Below are 17,633 nucleotides of genomic sequence, written 5' to 3' on the forward strand. Positions count from 1 at the left end.
TTTTTTAAGGTTTTTATTTATTCATTTGAGAGAGAAAGAGCACAAGCAAGGGGTGGGGGTGGACGGGCTGAGGGAGAAGCAGACTGCCACAGAACAGGGAGCCCAATCCAGGGCTCGATCCTAGGACCCCAGGATCACAACCTGAGCTAAAGGCCAGCGCTCAACTGCCTGAGCCAACCAGGTGTCCCTCATTTTTCTTTTATTTTGAGACTGTTTCCTAACCTCCAGATAATGAGATTATCTGTTACCACGATTTTTCCTCATAGGTCCTCTTTGAGTGACCAGTGGTATGGAAAGAGAAGGGTCTCTACTCTTGTGTTAGTAGTTTCAGGAAGTAGAATTGGGTCGGGAGGGAAAGATCACTTTCAAGCTGAATTAATAAGTTGCAGTCACCCAGAGTGGTGGCGTGTAGATTTGAGAGTTGTGTTACCTAAGGCTGCATAACTAATAGAGGCAGACAGAGTGGAGGTGGCTGAAGAGTAAGTATGTGAGTTCTTTCTTCAGTGGTCTTTGTGCTAGTAGAGGACCAAATCAGAAGTGTTCTTCGTTAATTCTAGACCTATGTAAAAAAAGTTGATGAGCTGGATATACGACATACTTCTGTACTGTGGGAAAGGTGTTCTAGCGAGACTGGACTTGCTGACTTGTAACAGTCTCCCAAATAAGCTCTTTTACTGCTTACCTGATGGTGAGTGAGTCCCATTCTGTTTGTGTGGAAGAAGCCTGCTGTTTTTGAACCTGAGTTTAGAAAAGTTAATGTATGTTTAGAAGAATAGTATTATTCTTACTTGACCTAAAGTTTTCTTTGGGACTGTTTTCCGAGTAGCTGTAGGATTGGAATAACCACAGACCTTCATGGCTTCAGGAGCTTATACAGTGAAAATGAGAAAGAGGTGTTCTGTAATAAATAGCCTCTCTCCTTGTTTCATTTGAGAATCAGTATTTTCTAATGGTTTTTATGGGTGTGTTCCCTTCCCCCACCCCTTTAAATGACTTAGGAGCTTGCAAGTGTTTGAAGAAACGGGAATCTCTCATAGTGAATTTCTTCATCGTCAACATGCAGAGGAAGGTGGTGGTCCCCTTGGAGGCCCTCTGAAGTTCCCTAACCTTTGCATTCTCTGGCTTCATGCTGACCAGACAGGTAAAAGCCCTTTGATGCCTTAGAGTCCATCTGAAATAGAGCTTATTTTATATATATATATATATATATATATATATATATATATATATATATATATAATGCCCAGAACCATGAGTGGGTCTTAATAAGCACTAAACAAGTGTTCGCTCTTAATTCTATAATTACCATGATTCATTAACTTATTAAGGCACAGTGCCTTTCCCTTAGCTATCTGTCTGGAAAGGGAAGTAGGTGCCCCTGGCACTAGGATAAGATACCAAGGATGGGATAAGAGGAGATGGGTGGGATGGGTAAGAGACTGCCATCCAGGGAAGGTCTGAAGAGAAAGAGAAGGAAGGCTTTGAGGAAGGAGGTCTGATCCCTGGTTGGCTGGGTGGAAGCTGCATCACTGATGATTCTAGAAGCAGCAGAAGCTGCAAACCTGAAAAATGGGTATGATGGTTAGCCTGATTATGGTTTTGTGGTTTTTTTGTTTTTTTTTTTTTTTTTGGTAAAGGATGATAATGCCTTGTCATAGTATTAACTTCTCCATCCAGCTAACATTCAGTAAGCATTCGATGAAGTGCTGGTATGCTGCAATAGTTACTTGGATTTCAGAGATAAATGTGAGACTGTGCCTGGTTTTTAGGAGCTCCCAGTCTAGTGGTGCAGCAAACAAAGATAGCTACTACATTGTGCTAAATGCTGGGTTAGAAAGTACCGTGAGGCCACAGAGAAGGGATATCCATTTTTAAGGGTAACCTGTGGGCTGGTCTGTATGTGAATAGGCAGCATATTGTAGCGATTAAGAACACGGTCTATGAGCCAAACTGCCTGGATTCAGATTCCTGCTCCACCGTCTTCTAGCTGTGTGAGTTTCAAGGCAAGTTAGTTAACATTCCTGTGCCCCAATTTTCTCTTCTGTAAAGTGGAATTAATGATACTATTAACAATAATAGTACATATATGTATTGAGGATTAGATGAATTACAACATACAAAGTGGTCAGATACGCATACATGTGATGAGTCCTTGATAAACAGACTTTTTAGGAATATAGAATAAGAGGTTACTGTTATTGCAGGCTAAGAAGTATAGAGCGTGGTTGAAATGGTGAAAATTTGTTAAATTGATGTCATGTGCAAGTTCATCGTAAGTAGTTTTTTAAATGAAATTTTTGTGAATAAGAACATGTATTGCAGTTCAGCATAAAATAATGGAATCTGATTCATAATAAAGCTGACAACCGCCTTTGGTCATAATAAAGTTTGACCATAACATCCGAATGATTATGACCCCTGACTCTGCTCCTTTGTCTGGCTCAGTAGTTCAAGATGTACCTAGGATGGCTTTGGATTAAAGTTCTTTGTTCTATCTGTGGTGTCATCTGAAAGTTCTTAAATGTAAAAGAACACGAAGCTAGAGTAACAAATATTATGGAAAAAAGGAAGAAGGATAACCAAGGGGTCTCTCAGCCACCTCTAAAGTAAACAATGAATATACATTCCATAATAAAATATTTGTCCTTCCTAATAGCTGTTAACTGTATGTTTTCTGTTTATATAATAAGACCTGTGGTTCGTTTTGGCTGTTTTTATTGAAGTGCGATCTTAAATATGACATATATAATATGAATTATTCTATAATCTTTGGACTCTGAACCTTTCTTCCATTTGAACAAATGTATTTCTTGTGGCAGCCTGTCCATTCATCATGTAAGTGTCTAGTGGGCCACCTACAACAGGCTTCCTGGTTGATGGGCTAATGTGATTGAAGTTCTAGATGAGCGCTTGGATAAGAGGGTGGATGACATGCTTGCTGCTGGGCTCTTGGATGAACTAAGAGATTTTCACAGACGCTATAATCAGAAGAAAGTTGAAGAAAATAGGTGAGGATTTGGCCATTTCTTTGACCCACTCTCCCTCCCTTGCTTTCGGTCAGAAGACCATAAATGTAATACTGGCTTTGGATCTACTTGTATATTAGCCTTTGTCCTTGGCATTGGCAAGGCTTGTTGGAAGGCAGTCTGGTGTACTTGTTACAGTTGCATTTTTCTAATCTGTCAGATATTCCTAGGAATAAATTTTCAAGAGAACTAACCAGGGAGCTGGTGGGGGGTGGTGGAAGAAGGAGTCTAGAGAAGCTGTAACTGTTGAGGATCTCAGTTTCTCATCTTTGAGATGAAATGGCTCAGCTAGATCTTCTCTAAGCCCTCTCAGATGCAGTGGCTCATCTGCTGATGCTCTCCTGTTCCCAGCCAGGACTATCAGCATGGTATCTTCCAATCCATTGGCTTCAAGGAATTTCACGAGTACCTGGTCACTGAGGGAAAATGCACACCAGAGACTAGTAACCAGCTCCTAAAGAAAGGTGTGAATTCTTCCATCTAACCTAGTCTTGGACATCTTTGGGTGGCAGAGTGCGCCGCTGGTATGGTCTGAGAAGGAGCTGAGGCCAGAAGAGTCCCAAATGGCCTTCAACTCAGAATTGAGATTTTTGTCTACCAAGTGTACTCCAGTGTGCTGCTATGGTTGATTTTCTCTTCTGCTGGGCTGGGAGGGCTTGCCTTTTGGCTGGGTCAGAACTTAGAGGTTCTTAGATATCTACCTTGTCTTTCAGGTATTGAGTCTCTGAAACAAGTGACTAAGAGATATGCCCGGAAGCAAAACCGATGGGTTAAAAACCGTTTTTTGAGCAGTAAGTCTCGTGTTTTTCCTTATCCCTTGGGTCCATTTCCAGTAGAATTTAGATCCTTTGCTCACCCAGAAAAGGAACTTTAGTTTCTGGACCTGTCCTAAGCTTTGGGGACCTGATCTGGGAGAGGGTCTACTGCATCAAAGACTGTGCAGGATACTTCTTCATAATGTATCAGAAAACAAATGAAACCTTTCCAGTGAGGAGTTGAACATCCGGGTGGTAGCTACAGACAGGTAAGAGCATACTAGCAACACCTCCATAGAGTTGGTGCTCAAGGGTGACTTCAGCTTCAGATTTTGTACAGGAAGTGCAGTCAGAGTTCTTTAGGGAGGCTTTCCTAATTCACGTGGTTCTCGGGCATCTGGCTGGCTCAGTTGGAAGAGCATGTGACTCTTGATCTCAGGGGTCGTGAGTTTGGGTCCCATGCTGGGTGTAGAGATTACATAAAAAAAAAAGAAAGAAAGAAAGAGTAAAGAGAGAAAGAAAGAAAATGGTTCTTAGACCAGATGAGCAGTTGTAAAAGTCAAACCTACACCCGTGCTCCCAGCGTTGCCTTCACTTTCCTGTACGTGGTGCTTCCAGAGTGCTGCAGCTTTGCCTTCAATTGAACAGCACTTTTAAGGAACAGGGAAGGGAATTCTCCTTCATTTGACCTTGTTCTGTGTCTTTGACACTAAATTTCATGCTATACATATATTACTGAGCCTGTGAGGTAGGTGTTATTCTTTTTTTTTTTTTTTTTGTAGATAAGGCAAAGGAGGCTTTAGGAAGTTAAATATATTGCCAAAAATCTGCCAGCTGAATAAGCAGTATTGATTACAGGCCTGACACCCCCCCCCACACACACACATTGTACTTTTTAGTACTCTTCTTGTTTCCTGTAGCCATAACTTTAGCTAGACAGCATTGGTATTGGGCCTCAGATAAGAAATTGTGGTTATGAGCTAAAAAGAGATTACCTTAAAAGAGATTAAGTGAAACACCAACTTTATCTTATGGACACTTCTTTTTTTTTTTTTTTTTTTAAGATTTTATTTATTTATCTGACAGACAGAGATCACAAGTAGGCAGAGAGGCAGGCAGAGGGAGAGGAAGGGAAGCAGGCTCCCCGCTGAGCAGAGAATCTCATGCGGAGCTCGATCCCAGGACCCTGGGATCATGACCTGAGCCGAAGGCAGAGGCTTTAACCCACTGAGGCACCCAGGCGCCCATGGACACTTCTTTTTTTTTTTTTTTTTTTTCCCAAAAGTGGGTAGAAACTAGAAGGGAGTTAATTCTTTTTTTTTAAAGGTTTTATTTATTTATTTGACAGAAAGAGAGAAATCACAAGTAGGCAGAGAGGCAGGCAGAGAGAGAGGGGGAAGCAGGCTCCCTGCTGAGCAGAGAACCCAATGTGGGGCTTGATCCCAGGACTCCGAGATCATGACCTGAGCTGAAGGCAGAGGATTAACCCACTGAGCCACCCAGGACCCCCCCCCATGGACACTTCTTAAATATGCTTCTGAATCATCTCCTGTTTGCCTTTTGCTGTTAGATTTCTGCTTTCAGTTATAGGTAAGGACAGCTGAGGCCTCCCCTCTGCTCTTTAGGGTCTCTGAACAGAAACATCTCAATCCATGTTGTTGACCACCGATAGGTGAAGTTCTCTCTCCCACACTCACTCTCGACCAAGCCTCTCTGGGGTAGTTCTGGCACCAAGGGGCTCTTTATACTTCCTTCTACTTACCCTGCTTTCTCTGCATGTCCTGTCAGATAGGAGAATTCTTGGCTTCAGCTAATACCGAAATCGAATTGCATCAACTGAAATTCACTACTACAGATTTCTAGTGCAGCTTCTCTTCTCCCCAGGGCTAACAATTAGTCTGTAACAAAAGATGTTTTTTGTAATGATTTGAGACTTCCCCCTCTGGTAAAGCCACAATAACTCCCCCATCTCTGAGTCAGGAGGGATTGATGGCACAGTGCATCATCTGCCCCATTCCTCATTCATGTGTATGCCGGCTCAGTCCTGGTGCTAGAGTGAAAGGCACAGCTGCCTTGTAAACCAGGAGCTGTGTGTGATTGGCCAGGGCTAGTCTGCTGAGACATGGCTTTGGCAAGAAGCCAGAGGGACTTCCCCGCCCCAACTTGGCCTTGGACCCAAGCCAGAAATAGCAGCTGGGAGCCGAGAACTTGTTGAAAGGTGCTTAGACAGGGCACAGAAACCCAACAAAGGACTCAGAGGGGAAAGGAAAATATAGAGTGGCCTGGAAACAGGTGCAGAGCTTAGCCAAGGCCAGGTGTGCTGTGGATGCTGCCTGCACCCTCCCAGTCTCACCTTTCCGTGTGGTGGCAGGTGCAGCGCAGTCCATTTTATGAAGAATCTTACTTGTGGTTGGCACAATCAAAAGGCCAGCACCTGCCAGCTGTTGGCATCCGAAGGACTTTGATGTTTTTGTCCATGTGGAGATGCTCTTTGCCTTTAGACAACTGACTTGACCTAGCTATGGAAGGCAGTTTAGTGTGTCCATAGACAGGGGAAGCTTCCAGCAGAGACTAAACAGTGTTGGCTCCAATGGACAGAATGCCTGTAGCTTTACTCTAGGCTATCCCTAGTCATCTCTCAATTCAAAAGTATTTACCAAAGGGTGTTTCTTGAATACTCTTCTAGATCTGTTTCCTGAAAGAAGGGGCTCAACTACTTCAGGCAAGGCTTCTTTCTAGTTCTCAGATTTAGTGGCTCATTGATAGATATTCTTCTGTCTCAGTCCCTGAATATCCTTATGGTATCAACAAGTTTCATGAATGCCATACTGCTGAAGGGATATATACAAACCTGAGACTAGTGTCTGTTCCTAAAGAAAGCTGTGAACTCTCTCGCCACAGGAGGAACATCACTGTAAGATGATAGGCAACTTAGAACAGGCATTTACTTCAAACTGTTAGTTTATTTACTCCTTTGATTTGCTATCTTCATATTGTAGCCCACATGGTTGTCACTAGAGCTGTTACTCTGTTCTGTTTTTCTGCTTGATCTGGAAGATCCTATCTCTAGAAGTCTCTGGATTATTCAGGTAGACTTGTTGGCTACAGATCAGTAAACCTTCTAGGTCATTCTTTGATTATATATAGTCGTTTGGTTCGTGTTTCTGGCTAGAATGAATGGCATGATTAGAATGTTTATTCCTTTCGCCCCTTATATTTCCTTTGAGGATTTTGGAGTCCTGGGAGCAGAATTGAGGGGGTCTTTGAGGCTGACTTCTCATAATTTCTCTTTGTTATCATTAGGACCTGGTCCCAGTGTCCCCCCAGTATATGGCTTAGAAGTATCTGATGTCTTGAAGTGGGAAGAGTCTGTTCTTGAACCTGCTCTTGAAATCGTGCGAAGTTTCATCCAGGTGATTATTAATCACAGTACTGCGTATTGTCTGGCTTTCAGAGACCTTTCCTTAGCTGGCACCCTTGTTGGCAGGAAACCAAGCTTTCTTTTCCATGGCATAGAGCAGAAGAGCTGGCTGCTTTTAGATCCCTGGAGGCTGTGTTTCTACTTTCACATTTAGAAAGTTGCTAAAATCTGTCTATAGTCCACCTGTTCTGTGGGATGAGAAAAAGGAATCTTGGGAAAATCCCACTTCCCTTAATATCAGAGAATGAGATCCAAATCTCTTTGAGTCGATTGCTTCTCTCCCACCCTGCCACCCCCCCCCTCCCTTGTTCTTTCAGGGCCACAAGCCTGCAGCTGCTCCAGTAAAGATGCCATGCAATGAAATGGAGAACAAGAGAAGTTACCACATGTGTGACCTCTGTGATCGAATCATCATTGGGGACCGTGAATGGGCAGGTGAGTCTGGGAAGGGCACAGAGAACTGTAAGGGTGACTCACAGTGACCTTGTGAAATTTAAGGTCTTTGATGGGTTGAATGCCAGAGTCTACTTATTTGTAAAGGGATGGCCAGATTCCTCTAAGAGCCCCTAAGTACTCAAATTTCATAGAGACTTTCCCATTTTGGAGAGTTGTCTTTGTATTCTGAATTTCAAAGGAAGATCATATATGCTCCATCTTCAGCTAGAGTAGATATTTTATTTATTTTTTAAGATTTTATTTATTTATTTGATAGAAAAGAGAGAGCACAAGCACAAGCAGGGGGAGCAGCAGGCAGAGGGAGAGGGAGAAGCAGGCTCCGCACTGAGTAAGGACCACTCCCCCCAATGTGGGGCTCAGTCCCAGGACCCTGGGACCATGACCTGAGGGCAGACGCTTAACTAAGCTGAGCCACCGAGGGGCCCCTAGAGTAGATATTTAATACTGAGAGATCTGCAGTTAACTTTCCAGAGCTCCTTTGACTTTCCTGATCCTACCTTCTAGGAGTTTCTTGGCCTTTCATGTTTAGAACTCAGTGTGGATGAGGTGAGATTGTAAGGGAAACCAGCCAACTCATCCAAGAGACCAAGAAAGCAGAAAGAGCTGGGGAGGGGGGGGGTTCAGTTATTCCTCCTGAGTACAGTCTTTGAAAATGGGGTCTCTTTGGTAATTTTTAAGGTAATATATTGAAATGGTGGTGTTTGCTAAAGCTGTGATGGAAAGTGTTAAGCTGTGAAAGCAGGGGCACCTGGGTGGCTCAGTAGGTTAAGTGTCCGACTCTTGGTTTCAGCTCAGGACATGAACTGTGCTCAGCGGGTAGTCTGCTTTGGGGATTTTCTCCTGCTGCTGCTACTCTGTCCCCACCCCCTTCCCCATGCATACATACACACTCTCTCTTTCAAATAAATAAACCTTAAAAAAAATCTTAAAAAAAAAAAAAAGATGCTATGAAAGTCAGACTTGTATAAAGGAAGTGGCCAAAGGGTGGTGTCTTCTTTAAAGGTACTCCTGACTAAGCAGCATGGGCCCTGACCTTAGGCTCTTTTTCACTATAGTAGAGCCTGGATTCACCTCTGCCACAGAGTCACACTGAACTCCCCTGTCGGGTTCTTGCAGTCCTCTAGTCAAAGCCCAGAAAGGGCCAGGGCCTCCCAAGTCTTGAGTTTACATTCTGTTTGGAAATTTTTTTAAGGCTCACTCCTTTTGAGCACAGTAGGGCTTGTAGGGACCCAGTGGCTAGAATCCTGTTCAGAGCACTGCCTTGCATGAGATTCTCCTAGAAATAGAGTTTTCTCCCCATACCAACCAGTAGAATGATTAGTTTTGTTAACTGGTAATGCTGGCAAAATGAACTCCATTGTCAGAGATTGGGGATGGCGTGATTTGCCCAAGCAGCAGAAGAAGCCTCGATTGTCGTTGGTTTATAATGATGAAAGGGGAAGAGAAAGAGAGTGTCTGATTGTTTTTTTTCTAAAGGAAACTTAGTGGTTCAGTTTGTCGAATGTCCTTCAGGGATAGCCTTAAAGAAACAACATTTGTGAGCCTTTGTGAGCTTAGCTTGTGTGAGCCCTTCTATAGTGCCATCTGTCAAGTCCTTGCTCCCATCTCCTGCTGCCATGGAGAGCCAGGCCAGAAGCCCTTTCTTGCCTTAGGCTCTAGCTGGAGAATAAAGCTGACTTTTTTCCCCCAAGTAAACTTTTCTTTGACTTCTAACCTCTTCCTTACTTGTTTTTTGCTTTGAAACTTTAAAATGATGTTTTTAATAGATATCAGAGATAATTTCATCTGGTTGTCTATGCCGCTAGAGGCTTCCAAAGAAAATTTCCTTGAAAAAGAAAAAAAGAGAAGCTAGTATGAGGATGGGAACAGTTTTCATGGTAAGAGGTCAGAAATTGGTATCAGGCAACAGTGACCTTTCAGTTTTACTGCTTCTGTGGGCTCTCAAAAAGGGATCGGCAGAGAAGAATGCTTCCTGTTACCTCTCTGGAGCATTGTGTCCTTGGAGAATGGGAACCTTGTGGATTAGTCATTCAGATGGCTTGTCTAACCCAGGCAGAGGGAATCAGATCAGCGGGGGTAACCTGTGTGAGCAGGAAAGAAGTGCAGGGACAGCTCAGGTGTGATGTGGGATAGAGCATGTGTTCTGCAATATAGACAAGGATTTGGATTTGTAACTTTTTAGCTGAGTGAGTTGAAAGGTAATCTATCTGTAACAAGAAACCACCTTCTGGAAAATTGAGTCTAGAGCCCTGATTCTGGAAAGTTTGGTCTCTTTTTGGACTATAGGTGAGCCGAAAAACTTACCTGCCGTGTGTCCTTGGACAAAATCTAAGTCTTTGGTGAAATCCAGTTTCCTCCTGTATAAAATGAGCTGAATAATACTGTTCTGCAAGATGGCTGTGAGGATTAGTGATGTAAAGCACCCAGCAGGATACACTGACTGCATGGTAGCTTGCTGGCCATGTAACTTCGCCTTCTCTTAAAAATGCTACGCAGCTCTACCAGTGTGTGTTGATCCTGTTATTATTAAAGAAAAGGATTATATAGTTAGTTATGTATGCTTCTAGGATTGATTCTAGAAACTTCTAATGAGTTGTTTTTGTTTTGTTTTGTCTTAGCGCATGTAAAATCCAAATCCCACTTGCACCAACTGAGGAAGAGAAGAAGATTGGACTTGGATGCTCTTGCTACCATTGAGAGTCACAGTATATCTCCAGGCTGTGACAAAGAGCCCGAAGTGAAAGGGTCCCCAGGGAAGAATGAGAAAGTGCTAAAATCTGGTGTTTAAAGAGAAATGTCCAGTAGCCTTTGCACAGGTAGGGACCTAGTTCAGGAGGGAGGGTTATGTCTGTGTCCCTGTCTGGACTGAGGAGTACTACGCAGAAAGTCCCCACCATTTTCTTTCTGCAGTGGGGTAGTTTCAGTGTTCTTCGTCCTGGAAACAGCAGGACTTGTTAGCTCCCTGTTTGGCTGATGTGCCTGGTAATGATGATTTTGGGGAAGGAATTTTTCTTTCAACCTAAAAGGTTCTGTTTTTGAAAGAGGCACAGATTGCACTTTTTAATACTTGAGGATCTTTTTGGTAATGAAAACCTGAATTTCCTATATCCCTTAAAAAAGAAGTTTTATGTCCCTGACTGTGGCTAAAAATAGCTCATTTCCACTTTTATAAAGATGACTGAAGTATTGTGAGCCACAAATCAGGAGTTTGGATTTGGGTGAATGGCAGGAAAGGCCCAGCTCCAGTGAGATGATTAAGTGAACTCAGCCAGTTGTTGGATTCCACTGAGGAGAGAAGGAGGTGGTCGTGATATGGCTTGAAAACTAAAGACTCTGACATTTGTTGATCTCCTCCTGTGTGATAATTACTATCACTGCTATCTTTTTATTGAGTTAAGAGTCTATATTTTTATGAAAAGTTAAATAAAGAAAAAGTTTCTAGGAGTCTCTTTAGTCCTTAAATATATATATATATATATATATTCCATGTCTCTGTAACCAACATACATCATAGCATTGGGGCACCAGGGGGCTCAGTTGGTTAAGCATCCTAAGGGCGCCTGGGTGGCTCAGTCGTTGGGCGTCTGCCTTCGGCTCGGGTCATGATCCCAGGATCCTGGGATCGAGCCCCACATCATGACTCCCTGCTCAGCAGGAAGCCTGCTTCTCCCTCTTGCACTCCCCCTGCTTGTGTTCCCTCTCTTGCTGCGTCTCTCTCTCTGTCAAATAAAGAAAATCTTAAAAAAAAAAGGGCAAAAAAAAAGCAACCTATTCTTGATCTCCGCTCAGGTCTTGATCTTCACGTCCTACGTTGGGCTCCACACTGGGCTTAGATCCTATGTAAAAAACAAAACAAAACAAAAACATGATAGCCTTTTCTCAAACTTGACATTCGTCTTATGATCGTACTGTCTAGTCTTTTTTTTTTTTTAAAGATTTAAAGATTTTATTTATTTATTTGACAGAGAGACAGCGTGAGAGGGAACACAAGCAGGGGGAGTGGGAGAGGGAGAAGCAGGCTTCCCACTAAATAGAAAGCCTGATGCGGGGCTCAATCCCAGCACCCTGGATTGAGTCGAAGGCAAATGCTTAACGACTGAGCCACCCAGGCGCCCCTGTCTAGTCATTATTTAGCAAATGTTTATTGAGCACTTACTTTATTCCTGGAAGACATAGAGGGTTATTGGAGATGTGTGATTTCCAGCAGTGTTGAGTATATGTATGTATTTAGCATAAAATTAAGCATTTTTGTGTTTACAGTTCAGCAGCATTAATTATGTTCATAATGCTATGCAACTATCACCTCAATTCCAAAATTTTTCATCACCCCAAACAAGGTGTATCCATTAAGCCATAACCTCATTCAAGTAATACTTGATTTATTCAGAATCTACTAGATGAGAGGCTAGAGGGAAAATGGAGATAAAATGAGATGTTGTTCTTGTTTTCAGGGAGCTTTGTTCATACTGTACCAACAGCCAGTCTAGGGAAGAGAATATCTAAAGCCATAAGAGGTGTGTATATACTTTGTGTATTATACTTTGGAGGGGAGGGACGAGGGGAAGAGGATCATGGAAGAAGGAGCATTTCTGCTGGACCTTAAAAAGCAGTTCTTGGGGGGCGCCTGGGTGGCTCAGTGGGCTAAAGCCTCTGCTTTCGGCTCAGGTCATGATCCCAGGGTCCTGGGATCGAGCCCCACATCGGGCTCTCTGCTCCTCAGAGAGCCTGCTTCCTCCTCTCTCTCCCTGCCTGCCTCTCTTGCCTACTTGTAACCTCTGTCTGTCAAATAAATAAATAAAATCTTAAAAAAAAAAAAAAAAAAGCAGTTCTTGGTTAGCTGTGTGTAGGAGGAGAGGGTAAAGAACGATCAATCCTGGCTGACCTTTTTTAAAACAGTGCTGAATTCCATAGCCTTACCTTTTTTTTCTTTTTCCTTCTGACATTTTTTAAAAGTCATTTTTTTTTCACTAAATTTGCTTACATAGTTCAAATTCAAAATGATATCAAAAGACATTCATCGAGGGACCCCTAGGTGGCTCTCCGCTCTATCTCTGAAATAAATAAAATCTTTATTAAAAAAAAAAAAAAGTTTTGTATTTGAAAGCACAAGCAGGGAGTGGCGGGGGGGACGGGGCAGAGGGAAATGCAGATTCCCCACCGAGCATGGAGCCTGACGTGGGGCTCCATGCCAGGACCCTGAGAGGATCTTGACCTGGGAGGAAGGCAGACGCCCAACCAACTGACCCACCTGGGTGCCTCTAAATAAAATCTTTAAAAAAAAAAAAAAAGACATTTCTTTGAGAAATGTCACTCCCGTCTCTGTCTCCTTCTCCCCAAGTGGATACTTACTAGTTTTTTATCTCTCTCAAGAGTATTTATTTATTTAAAGGATTTTATTTATTTATTTGACAGAGAAGCAAGCTCCCCGCTGAGCAGGGACCCTGATGCGGGGCTCAGTCCCAGGACCCTGGGATCATGACCTGAGCCAAAGGCAGATGCTTAACGACTGAGCCACCCAGGGGGCCCTCAAGAGGTTTTTTTTTTTTTTTTTAATTTGACAGGGAGAGAGATCACAAGTAGGCAGAGAAGCAGGCAGAGAGAGAGGAGGAAGCAGGCTCTCTGCTCCCTGCGGAGCAGAGAGCCCGATGCGGGGCTTGATCCCAGGACTCTGGGATCATGACCTGAGCCGAAGGCAGCCGCTTAATCCACTGAGCCACCCAGGCGCCCCCCTCAAGAGTTTTTTAATGCAAAAATGAACAAATAGAAATATGTACCCCCACCACCACCTCTTACCCAAAAGATAGCCTTTAGCACATACTCTGCATCTGTCACCTCCCCTGTAAGCAGCATCTGGGTGTGCATGGATTTCTCCTGCCACCTCTGTCAGGTCTCTTGTGTTGGGCCTTAACCATTTACGCTAGATTCCCCAGTTAACTCCAGCAGCGTTCACTTACATCATACACTGAACTTCATTCAGATGCTAGGGATTAGACCCAAACCAGTCTCTGACAAATTCTTAAGCTATGGCCAGCCCATTCGTTCAGCCAGCAGATACCTCAGAACTTACCATATCCTTGGTGCTTTGCCAGACTCAGAGGCTACAGTGGTGATCCAGAAAGTCCACACTGATTAAATAATTATCGAATTATAGCTGTAATAAGGCTGCAAAGAAATCACACTTGCTGTAAGAGCAAATAATTCAAAGCCCTGCGCCCCACCCCCTTGGTGTGTGGGAGTGTGTGCATGCGTTGGGGGAAGGCACATGACACAACAGGGCACAGCATGATGCTAGCTCGGGGTTTGGAGCCAGGTCTGCAGATACGGTACGGCGTGACCAGGAAAGCTGAGGTTCTCAACATGACTTCAGTGGCTTCTCCTCCTTCCGCACTCTGTGGGTGGGATATCCTGGACCCCTTGAATTTTATTGAGCTTTATTCATTTTTAATGACTTTGAATTTCAAGAATACATTTTTCTAAGCCAAAGGAGAAATTATCTTTGTATCCACCCCATGTTGTTCTTTACATGGAACATAATATAGTTTTCCCAGTCAGTTTTACATTAACTACTTCTGGACCTAACAGAGCAGAGGTCACATCTTCCCACTGGAAGTGGGGACGGATACTTAACTATGAGTCAAATAGGACCGAGCGCGTTATATACTGTCTCTTCTCACATAGTCCTGGGAGGGAGAGGCTGTTTCTCTCCCCAGTAACCAGCAGGCAGAGGGACTGGGCCCAGGAGCACAGCACGGAGCAGCCGGCCCGGGCTGAGGCACTGTTAAGCCGCCTGTAATTTTAGGAGGAGCCTTCGTCTCTGAAATGCTCTTCACTTAAGTCACTAAATGTATTTTAAAGCTTTAAAAAAAGTTTCAGTGGAGAAGCAGGAAAAACTAGTTTTAATAATCCCTCCTCCAAAAGCTTTTAATCCTTTCACCTGAAATACCTGGAGCAGCAGCTTCTCATTGAATCACTGCTATCTCTGTGGCAATTGGAAATCAGGAATTTCCTGAAAGAAAGAAATCCAAATGCCCTATATTTATGAAGTACCTACGAAATTTAAGGCACTGTAGTTGCGCCCTCTGTTCTTAGAAACTAAATTCAACAAGATTAATTCCTTCACCATCAGCAGGGAGTGTAGGGAAGAGGAACACTCATTAGAAATCAGCTTGGTGCCCCAGTCTGAGGCCCTGCATTGAGGTAGATTTCCCCTTCTCTGCCAGCTGTCTTCTGAATGATCTTGCTGTTGAGTGTAAGGAAGGAAAGTAGTTCTTCCTAGTGATTGTCATAAATAAAAGGATGAAAGGATCCTCAGCACCTTCTTGTGCAGATGGGAAAGCAAGTCCCGAACATGGATGTTCCATAGCCCTGGAGCAGGTTGTGGCAAAGCCAGGACAAAGCTCCACTTCCCTCTGTTACTGTTACTAAATATCTCATTCCAGATCTCATTTGAGAGCTGGAAAGGACCAGGGAGACCAGCTCTGGGCTATCTGTTCAGCCTGGATGGAGGGTGAGGAGTGCCATTTTGTACCATCTGGCCTCAGCTAATCCCTAGACAAGCCAATCCCTTTGATCCAGGTGCTCAGAGTCTCCAGTCCACAGCAGTGCTCTCTAAATGGCTTTGGCAATTGATTCCAGCACTCAGCAAGCTATCTGGTCCACCTACCTTTGTTAGTAAAAATTTTTTTTGCCCCAGTTTTATTGAGATAAGGTCAAAAAAGAAGGTAAAAATCTTAACTAGGCTCTACACTAATGATAGTTAAGGCAATGCTGTTCTTTGTTGTTTTTTTTTTTTTTAAAGATTTTATTTATTTATTTGACAGCGAGAGAGAGAGATCACAAGTAGGCAGAAAGGCAGGCAGAGAGAAAGAGAGAGGGAAGCAGGCTCCCTGCTGAGCAGAGAGCAGAGAGCCCGATGTGGGACTCGATCCCAGGACCCTGAGATTATGACCTGAGCCGAAGGCAGCGGTTTAACCCACTGAGCCATCCAGGCACCCAAGGCAATGCTGTTTTTAAGTGGGTAGGAAGTACTTCAACTCTGAATATCAGAGAGCTGGATTCTTAGTCTTTAAAATATTTTGCTTGATTTTTAGGGCCAAGCAGGAAAACAGTTCATCTATAGGCCAGGTACGTGGTTTGATCCTTTGTAACCCTCAGTAACTGTATTCTTAGCCTCAGTTCCTACAGAGAGGTTTTTCTGCTTAAAACATGACATTAAAAATACCACCAACAAAAAAACACTAGAAGGCAAGCTTTTATGAATATAGTAACCTGTCTGTGTATCCCCAACATGTGGAGAATCAAGTATTTGTTGAAGTAATTACATAAAAGCCTAAAAGTTAAGTAGGTCTCTACATAAATGATCTGTTTTAATCATTAAATAACCTTAACCAGGATGAAGAAGATCTTGAGATAGCAGCCAGAGGAAGGAATTTCAGTATTTATCACATGCTTGGGCAGTTAGGGCTATTTTCTAAAAAGATGGCTAACGGGTCACTTGTAAAGCTATTCTGAATACGCACAAAGGAAGCTGCATGGTTGTATTAGTTAGGATAAAAGGCCAAGCTGCTATAACAAAGAAGCTCAACAATACAGTGGCTTAAGGAACAAAGAAGTTTGTTTCTTTTTCACACAACTCTTGGGTGGGGGGGTTAACTTTTCTGAAGTGAGCGGTCCAGGTCAGTGGGGCAGCTGTGCTCCAAGCAGTCATTCAGGGACATGGACAGGTTCCTTATATCATGTTGCTTCTCCAGCCTCTGGGTGGGCATTGTCATTTTATCATCTGCATGAGTGAAGCGAGGTCATCACTGGTGGGAAGAGGAAATGGGAAGAGAAAACAGCACCGAGGAGACACCGGAAGCCTTAAGGCCTGGACTCTGCAGTAGCACACATACCTTGCACTTTCCTTTGGCAAGAACTTAGTCATGGCTGTCCGCACCTACCTGCAGAGGAGGCTGAGAAATGCAGCCAAGCCATGTGCCAAGAAAAAATGGGAGAACAGATTTTGGTGGGCAACTTGCAGTCTCCACTAAATGCTTGTATCCCGGAAAGAGCCCCGGACTCCAGGCTGGTGTAACTAATTAGCTTTGCTATCTTGCTAGGGGCAGATCTATTTCCCCATCTGTGAAATCAGTGAGCTGTATGAGCTGACTGCTGAAATACTTCAGAAAGTAAAGCTGGACAAAATCTTGGCCGGTGAGATTTTTAAAAATGGGTTTGAAAAGTGTCCTAAGGAACGAGAGACTGCAGGAGCCACAGGGCCAAATGGCGAATGCTTTCAAGATGGTGGAGAGGAGTGAGAGGTATTTTGATGGCGTTGCGGAGTAACTGAACTACGGGCTGCAACTACCTACCTGCGGACTCCTGTTTATGTGGGGGGAAAAGAAAGGAAACCAAAACTGCTATTTGATAGGAACACTTTATTATCCAGTATGCTGTCTCTGTGACCTTGGGAAAATTGCTCAAGCAGCCTGAGTTTACTTATATATAAAATGGAGTTATTGCCTCCATTCCAGAGGACATCCTAAGGATTAAATGAGGTCCTTTTGAAAACATCATAGTTGTTGCCATTTACTGGCAATGCAGTGCTCAGTAAATGGTGGGTATAAATTGGATTTATTTGCTTCGTGTGGAAAAATCGTTAATATCCTGAAGTGTTGGTTTATGGTGTCATGTCAGTTCCCAGAAGTTACCAGGTCAAGCTCTAAGTTAAAACTGATTAGGTTGGTTATCCACAACGCTCATGGCCTAAAATGGTGCCTCACGTATTGTCTACCATTTACTAGATGTTGTTACTGTTTTCTTTTTTAATTAAAAAAAATTTTTTTTGGGTGCCTGGGTGGCTCAGTGGGTTAAGCCTCTGCCTTTGGCTCAGGTCGTGATCCCAGGGTCCCAGGATCGAGCCCCTCATCGGACTCTCTGCTCAGCAGGGAGCCTGCTTCCCCCTTTCTCTCTGCCTGCCTCTCTGCCTACTTCTGA

At 43.5% G+C, this 17,633-nt stretch overlaps 1 protein-coding gene across 4 annotated transcripts in view; it reads left to right on the forward strand.

The window, feature by feature from the left end:
* Positions 1-17,395, forward strand: part of TRIT1 (tRNA isopentenyltransferase 1) — a 50,184-nt gene extending 32,789 nt beyond the window's left edge. For 2 of the 4 annotated variants that reach the window (XM_046024533.1, XM_046024564.1), the window contains 7 exons: positions 999-1,141; positions 2,897-3,008; positions 3,378-3,490; positions 3,740-3,817; positions 7,085-7,194; positions 7,520-7,637; positions 10,277-11,117. In XM_046024533.1, coding sequence (XP_045880489.1) covers positions 999-1,141; positions 2,897-3,008; positions 3,378-3,490; positions 3,740-3,817; positions 7,085-7,194; positions 7,520-7,637; positions 10,277-10,446 — 844 coding nt within the window. In that variant the 3' untranslated portion in view covers positions 10,447-11,117. Of the gene's footprint in view, positions 1-998; positions 1,142-2,896; positions 3,009-3,377; positions 3,491-3,739; positions 3,818-7,084; positions 7,195-7,519; positions 7,638-10,276; positions 11,118-12,109; positions 12,652-16,408 lie in introns of those variants that run through there. The other 2 variants (XM_046024553.1, XM_046024542.1) reach the window with 2 other exon arrangements.
* Positions 17,396-17,633: the final 238 nt, after the last annotated feature.

Source organism: Meles meles, chromosome 1 (assembly GCF_922984935.1).
Source record: "Meles meles chromosome 1, mMelMel3.1 paternal haplotype, whole genome shotgun sequence".
NCBI lineage: Eukaryota > Metazoa > Chordata > Mammalia > Carnivora > Mustelidae > Meles > Meles meles.